At 41.4% G+C, this 8288-nt stretch overlaps 1 protein-coding gene across 1 annotated transcript; it reads right to left on the bottom strand.

Moving 5' to 3' along the window:
• Nucleotides 1-2238: 2238 nt before the first annotated feature.
• On the bottom strand, nucleotides 2239-7403 carry LOC129834974 (adhesion G protein-coupled receptor G3-like). The gene is made up of 10 exons (XM_055900335.1): nucleotides 7295-7403; nucleotides 7061-7189; nucleotides 6160-6279; nucleotides 5923-5965; nucleotides 5723-5823; nucleotides 5330-5454; nucleotides 4802-5070; nucleotides 4478-4568; nucleotides 3820-4100; nucleotides 2239-3461 (listed from the first exon to the last, which is right to left on the bottom strand). The coding sequence occupies exons 1-10, from the start codon at nucleotides 7316-7318 to the stop codon at nucleotides 3346-3348; spliced, it is 1299 nt and encodes a 432-aa protein (XP_055756310.1). The 5' UTR covers nucleotides 7319-7403; the 3' UTR covers nucleotides 2239-3345.
• Nucleotides 7404-8288: the final 885 nt, after the last annotated feature.

The following is an 8288-nucleotide window of genomic DNA, read 5'->3' as shown; positions in this document are numbered from 1 at the left end:
CAGTGTAGTTACGGCCCTGAGCTGGAGGGGTCTCTGGATCTCTTCAGCTTTCATCGGTTTAAGGTACACTACATATACATAGACAAACATTGGCATAGAATGGCCTTACTGAAGAGCTCAGTGGCTTTTAACGTGGCACCGTCATAGGATGCCACCTTTCTAACAAGTCAGTTCGTCAAAATTCTTCCCTGCTAGAGCTGTTATTGTGAAGTGGAAACGTGTAGGAGCAACAACGGCTCAGCCGCAAAGTGGTGGGCCATGCAAGCTCACAGAGAAGTGGTGGGCCACGCAAGCTCACAGAGAAGTGGTGGGCCACGCAAGGTCACAGAACGGGACAGCCGAGTGCTGTGCTCGGTTGCAACACTCACTACTGAGTGCCAAACTGCCCCCCCCCATGGCCGAGCAGACGCACACAAGCCTAAGATCACCATGTGCAATGCCAAGTGTCGACAGGAGTGGTGTAAAGTTTGCTGCCATTGAACTCTGTAGCAGTGAATCGTGATGAATGTGTGATGAGTCACGCTTCACTATCTGGCAGTTTGACAGACAAATCTAGGTTTGGCAGATGCCAGGAGAACGTTACCTGCACGAATGCATAGTGCCAACTGTAAAGTTTGGTGCAGGAGGAATAATTGTCTGGGGCTTTTATTCATGGTTCGGGCTAGGCCCCTTAGTTCCAGTGAAGGGAAATCAGCATACAATGACATTCTAGACAATTCTGTGCTTCCAACTTTGTGGAAACAGTTTGGGGAAGGCCCTTTCCTGTTTCAGCATGACAATGCCCCCGTGCACAGAGTGAGGTCCATACAGAAATAGTTTGTTGAGATTGGTGTCGAAGAACTTGACTGGCCTGCACAGAGCCCTGACCTCAACCCCATCGAACACCTTTGGGATGGATTGGAACGCCGAATGCGAGCAAGGCCTAATTGCGCAACATCAGTGCTCAACCTCACTAATCTTCTTGTGGCTGAATGGAAGCAAGTCCCTGCAACAATGTTCCAACATCTAGAGGAAAGCATTCCTAGAAGAGTGGCTGTAATAGCAGCAAATGGGTGACCATGTTCGATGAGCAGGTGTCCACATACTTTTGTTCATGTTAGTGTATAAGTGAATTTTCCCCAATATTTTTGGTCCCCTAAAATGTGGGGACTATGTACAAAAAGTGCTGTAATTTCTAAACCTGATACGGGTGAAAATAGTCTCAAATTAAAGCTGACAGTCTGCACTTTAACCTCATATTCATTGTATAATTTCAAAAGTGCTGGAACAACAACAAAAATGGTCACTGTCCCAATACTTTTTGAGCTCACCGTATTTGTATATGTTATGGTCTTGTGAAGACTGGCTGGATTTTGGCAAGGAGGATGTTCTTTTATCTCATTATGTCTACAGATTCTCCCTTCTCCCTGGTTTTGTTTTTACTGAAATGTTGATGCTGGAGACTGTTATCAGATATAACTATGTAAACTATAATTTATAGTGTAGCTGTTAAGAAATGCATTGCCATTAATTGGAAGGTTGTTAATCCTCCCACAATGTCAAAATGGATGGCAGGAATGTCAAGTTATGTCTCACTAGACTTGATTTATTACAAGATTAAGGGTATACTGGGCAACTTTCATAAGGTCTGGATGCCTTATATGGAATACAGTATGACAAAAGGAGTGTTTTTTGGTATTTCTTTCAAACCTTTCCCTTGGGAAAAAAAGGTGGAAAGGAAGTTGTGTTGGTGAGAGAGTTGAGTTATTGACTAGACTGGTGGGGGTCGGGCGTGCAGGTGGCTCGGGCTGGCTGGGCTGTCTGGCTGAAATGTGATATAGAGGATGTCTTGATAAAGTCAAGTATTTGCACTTTATTTGTAAGAGTTGTTAATTTGTTAGTCTATTGGTTAAAGGTGCGACACAATATTGATTATTGAAATATCATTGATCTAGTTCAGTCTTATCAATCACGTAAACATATCATCTCTTCCCTAGCTAAAAGACCATGGGTCATATTAGATTGTGTAGAAATGCAGGAAATTAGCTTTAGATGCCAAAAAAGGCAGACCCCCAGTGCAGGTTATGTTCCCCCACTTCTAAAAAAAAAAAAGAAAGTTGTGCCCCTGTGTAAATTTTATATTTCTGTATTTCATTTTCAAAACATTTGCAAACATATATTTTTTACTTTGTCATTATTTGGTATTGTGTGTAGAGGGGTGAGAACAAATATATATTTAATACATTTTGAATTCTGGCGGTAACACAACAAAATGTGGAATAAGACAAGGGGTATAAATACTTTCTGAATGCCGACTTGGGAGAATGACGATCGGCAAAAGACAGCTAATCAGTATCAGAAGTAAAAATACAGACTGGCCTGCTACTGTGCCTTTCTATACTAATCTGTCCAGAGTAGTCCCACAACTGATCCAAATGGAATGGAACATTTAAATACCAGGGCTTTTGCATCATTATTCAAAAAGACATGATCTGTGCAGTTTACAGCCTACAGTAAAAATGTACTCACTTGTACTCTGAAAACTGAAAACAATAATGCTAGTCTAGGTAGGATATTTTTTATTATCCATAACTAGGTTAATAGGGCACCTTTTTGAGTTGCTTGTCTTCACTGTTCTTGCATATGCAATGACACGCAAATACATTATTTACACAAATGACACAATCACAAAAACATTTTTCTTTGTAACAATTCAATTCACATCCCTGCAAATATAGTTATGTTATGATAAGGTACCATCTACTTGACTAATATAGGCTTAACGTTATCTCAGGTATCCCATAGGCTAGGAGGCTATATACTGTAGGCCTGTTCTGCAAAAACCAAAGACATCAAAGTTATCCAAAACGTAACAGATGGACTACAAAAGGACATTTTCTTTCAGAGGATTTTTGATGACAATCAAAGAAACGGAAAGGCACCACTTGACAGTTGATCACTCCATCTAACCCTCATGCACAATGGTGAGTGATAGATCGGATAGCCAAACCTATTTGATTCTTTTCAGAGACGGGTATGAAAACTTTTTGATATGTTGCGTATTTGCCTGGGACTATGCACATCAATAGTGAATAGGCATGGAAGGTGCGTCACAGAATACAATAAAATGCACAACAAAAAAGTGAAATAAACAGCACAACATTGAAAAGTAAAAAAAATGGTATTATGAGTACAGTAAGCTTATGAGCAAACCTGGAAACACATTTTTATTTGTGTGATTACGCTTTAATTTATGCTTATGTTTGCCTGTAGTGGTATGTTAAAAACCTACATACTAAATATTGTGCTTCTGTGGTAATAAAATGGAAGCAGTGGTATTAGTAGTAAAAGGTTTAACCGTGTTAGTCAGGGCCTGGCCTCAGCTGGATGCATCGCCCTTGAAGAAGTTACAGTGGTTGCCGTGGAGACAGATTCTTTCTCTGGCCGAGTTAAAGACCAATAGCGTAGAAACAGGAAGAGGCCTGTAGGTTGTAATAAGCATTTTGACTGAATTACAAGATGATACGTCTGTCTTTCTATACAATAGTGACTCACAGTAGTGTAATAGAACATGCTGTAGGTCCCTGACCATAGACCACGTTATTTGACTGGGTTGTTAATCTGGTATCAATGCCACAACCAGGACATTACCTACAGTGTTTTATAAAGGCATGCTTTTACATAGACCGATGTAAATATGTTTTCCATGCCCCTAGATCTATGTACTATTACATTAACATCAGTTAAATTACCATAATGATTTTTATCATTGACTTTGCATCGGATTGTGCTCCCGAACAAATTGACTACTGTGTTTGTATGGGCTGTTTCTTATCTCACCATGGAGAGAGTTGACAGTGCAGAAGATGTAGAAGGCTGTCTCCTTCAGGGGGCCAAACTGGAAGAGCAGGACCCCCCAGGAGACCCCCAGGAGCCAGGCCAGACCCAGCAGACTGAGTACTGTCCCCCTGCTCATACTTCTCTCCCTCAGGACAGGACTCTGACGGTGGGCCCTCACCACCTTCACTGTCACAGACCCAAAGCACAGCACGTTCACCACGAATGTCAGCACAAAGTACGAGAAGGACACCGTGGTCAGAGCAGAGTCAGTCAGCCAGCACCTACAGACGGACAGACGGACAGACGGACAGACGGACAGACGGACAGAGAGACAGAGAGACAGAGAGACAGAGAGACAGAGAGACAGAGAGACAGAGAGACAGAGAGACAGACAGACAGACAGAGAGAGAGAGAGAGAGAGAGAGAGAGAGAGAGAGAGAGAGAGAGAGAGAGAGAGAGAGAGAGAGAGAGAGAGAGAGAGAGAGAGAGAGAGAGAGAGAGAGAGAGAGAGAGAGAGAGAGAGAGAGAGAGAGAGAGGGAGAGCCGAGCCACAGTCACGTACATATAAAGACAGGGACACAGTCAGTCAGTTTTTTACAGAGAGAAAGGGAGTCATTGGTGATATGAAAATCCATATAATTATCACGATATTACTTACATTTTAACAGCACCACCATCTTGCTGGTATTTGTTGTATTCTCCATATTTGCCACAAGCAACAATTATGGTAACTACTATGCCAGGTATTCCTGAAAGAGATTAGGAACATTTTCATTGAATTGCCCCAGTTGAGTCAAACACCAAGAGACAGCGTAGATACTTTAAATACATTAATGAAAGCTGAAGAGATCCAGAGATCCCACCAGCTCAGAGCGGATCAAGCTGGACAATACCATGTGCAGCTGAGTGAAACTGTTTCACTTCTCACTGATCATGCCTAGTCTAATCATACTTGTCTTCACCGCTGAATTACTGCACTCACCCCATCCTACCAGGCCCAGTTTGAGGAGGTATCTGTTGACGTGGATGCTGAAGACCCGGATGATGAGCAGGTAGAGGTGGAAGCCTTCCAGGGAGAACCAGGTGAGGGTGCACAGCAGGGAGTAGTGGGTGGCTGCTGCCATAGCAACACACAGGCCGTGGACACCAAGAGAGGCCAGGCTGCCGTTGATGAGGAAGGTCAGGTTGAGGCACAACAACGCTGCGCACAGGTGGATGTGGATGCACAGGGAATCATCAGATTTACCCCTTCTGGAGGAAGGGAAGTTATAATTCAATTGATTGTCAAAATCAACAATATAGCAAATCTCATTGTTATGGCCTTATACTAACTCTTTGGGGTCAGGTTATTGTAAAAGCACTGTATGACAACTGCTGATGTAAAAAGGGTACTTTGAATCTCAAAACTTGTTTTTCCAATGAGGATGTTCTGTCTGAGAGGCATTGTGTGTGGTGGCTAGTGGTTTGCATGTCGTGGACATAAGTATTAGTTTTGTCGGTAGACTCTGACCTGAGGTGGACGAGGAGAGCCAGACACAGGAAACAGAGGGATATTCCACAGCCCACCCTGGACAACAACGTCAGCAACCACACAGAGGAGGAGCTCAGATTGTCACTAGAGACACTGCCCGGAGACTGCCGTCAACACACACACACACAGTGTTCAATGTTGGGCTTAAAATTAGTCCGTATCGTGGTATAGCACGATTGAAATGTAAAGGTCATTTCAGATTGATCGGACATGTAAGTCGCTTAGCGTGAATGGAGTCTCCGCGAACACGGGAACATTGCACTTAAATGTAAATCGCGCTATACCGCAGATCTTCCGCAGTACGATTTGAGTCAACCCCTTAATCAATTGGTCGAAAGAATGTTAGTTAGGTCACAACAAATTATTTCTCACCATAAGCACAGCGAAGAATGAAAGGTGGTTACAAGAGCACACTGTTTCATTTTCATTTTTCTTAGTGAGACATCCAAAGGAATTCCAATGTGCAACTTTACCTGTGAAACAAAGACACACAGTAAAATATTTCCAACATATACTTTTGTTGTGTATAGTGCCTCATAAAACTATTTTGTTTAGTTAATAAGTAACACTACCATTTTCACCATCCCAGAATACACACGCTAGTGAGTTGTTCTCCTATCAGAGAGAATAGAACCTGATTAGTCCCCTTCACCTATTCCAATCCACACCATATCATAAACATGCATTTTTGGAGCTGTCAAGCAATTGATAGATTGCAGACAGGTGAAAGAACAAAAATATTATAAATATAAAAAATAAAAAAAGAGTTTGATGGTTGATTGTGATGTAAATAGGTACTGCTCACTAACCAGTGATGCATTCTGGTAGCGGAACGTGATATTAATATAGTTACTGAGGCCTGAGATGTCCTCTCCCACATTGATGGATACCACTCGACCGTTTAGGAGCTCAGTGTTGTTCTCCACCACCTAGTAGGGATCAGAAGAGAGGATATATATATATATATATATAATATATATATTATAATGTCAGAGAGAACCACAATTTTCCTCAGAACCAAATACTTTAAAGGATATTCGTTTCTATAGGCACTGGGCATGATATTTGAGTCATAACAACAAGCAACAACATATTTCTCAGTAAACTTGTTCTCTTTTATTTGACGTTAAGTCAACAGGTTGTATTGTAGTGATTTTGAGCATAGTGTGACTGGTAGCTAGCATAGTAGCATGACAATGAATAGTGGTAGAGCAGGCAGACATTTGCATTGTAAATGTACATAGATGACAAGAGATACAAGTGGTTGTTGGGTCTTTCCAGGAAACTGTCAACATGTTCAAATAGAGCTACTTTCCATAACAGGCTGTCACGATGCAGTTTGCTTAAGGGATTTATTCAAATGTGCACTCCATCAGTATATGTTTGTACCAATGTGTTGTCACTACATGATTCACATACTGGAGCTAAATGAGAAAGTACCACAGATGTTTTTCTGTGCTTTTGTTAAAATGAGGATGTCCTAAAACTTTCACAGCAGAAATACTTTCCCATTGTTCCTCAAAAATGCAGTGTATGATACACCATTTTGTAGCTCTGAGTCTCTACTTTTTACCAGTGTAAAAAGCCCAATTTCAAATTTTGCTACATAAAACCGAATTCAGGTGGTGAGTCACATATTTCTACATGTGTTATGAGGGCAGGTCTGTTTCATTAGTTATCTCTGAGATGTATTTGTTACTGTTGTTTTACCGGGAACAGGCTGTCATTCTCAAACCAAAATACTCCCAGGTTAACATCCTCTTTCGTGTCTCCCATAGCATCATTCAAAGCCTCAGTAGGAATCTCCAACCAAATGTCATCCATCTTCTCCAACTTGGCCTGGTGGAGATGGAGAAAGAGTTATAAATGTGGTGATTGGCGATATCCTCATTTTGCTTTTGACCTCTCTCTCTCTTTCCATGTCTCCATTTCGTTGATGCTCACATTATTGGTGGAGGGTAGAGACATTCTAAATATGAGCAAATTGTTCTTCTTATGTGATGTCACTGAGCCTTTGAGGCTCTCAAGGGTCACTTTCTGAGGTCCCTGCTTGGTAATGTTGTAAAATGTGCTGTTGTAGGGAAACAAAAAATCACAGTTCTGAATAATCCAGCCAAAAAAGAACCCATGAAAATATGTTTAGTTGTCAGTCAAACATTGACATAGCTCAAATTACATTACAAATACATTTCAGTCAGGGCCGGCCCTAGGCATAAGTGACATAAGCTTGAAAATAAAGGAGAGCCGCACACTCCAGGAGCTCAGATGCAAAAATTGAATTACCAACGTTTCGACAGCAAAGCTGTCTTCATCAGGGTATAATCCTATCCTATTATTCCCTGATGAAGACAGCTTTGCTGTCGAAACGTTGGTAATTACATTTTTGCATCTGAGCTCCTAGAGTGTGCGGCTCTCCTTTATTTTCAAGTTTTCTACTGAGCTTGCCAGCACCTCGCCTAACTAGGTGTGTGTTTCTTTTTCTTCTAGATAAGTGACATAAGCAACACGATTTTGCTTAGAGCCCCCAAAAGGCTAGGGCCCTGATTTCAGTTCAAATTATAAGTGGACTCACTTTTTTATGGAATGCAAGTCCTGAACATTCTTTACTGTTTCTTCCTTTCCTTGACATTTTCTGATCAATTCATCAACAGAGGTCAGGTCGTTATTTGTTAAAGTCTGTCCAATGTCTTCAGAATCACATTCTCTCACAATGTATGGGGTGTTGGTCGTGACTTTATCTGTAATTACATTAGTAGTTGTCTGACTAGTAGTGGACTGATTGGGCCATTGAGCCACACATTTCAGTTGAAGCATTTCTTTGCAGTCATCAATATTTTGCTGAATGATGTTGATGATGCAGTCTGTAAGTAGAGAACAGAGTCCAGGGTATTGGTCAAATCAACTTACCACACGCTTTATTATGGTTAATGACAATAGA

Source organism: Salvelinus fontinalis, chromosome 35 (genome assembly GCF_029448725.1).
Source record: "Salvelinus fontinalis isolate EN_2023a chromosome 35, ASM2944872v1, whole genome shotgun sequence".
NCBI lineage: Eukaryota > Metazoa > Chordata > Actinopteri > Salmoniformes > Salmonidae > Salvelinus > Salvelinus fontinalis.
The sequence above is the reverse complement of the archived record's forward strand: the minus strand, read 5'-3'. Positions and strand labels throughout refer to the sequence as shown.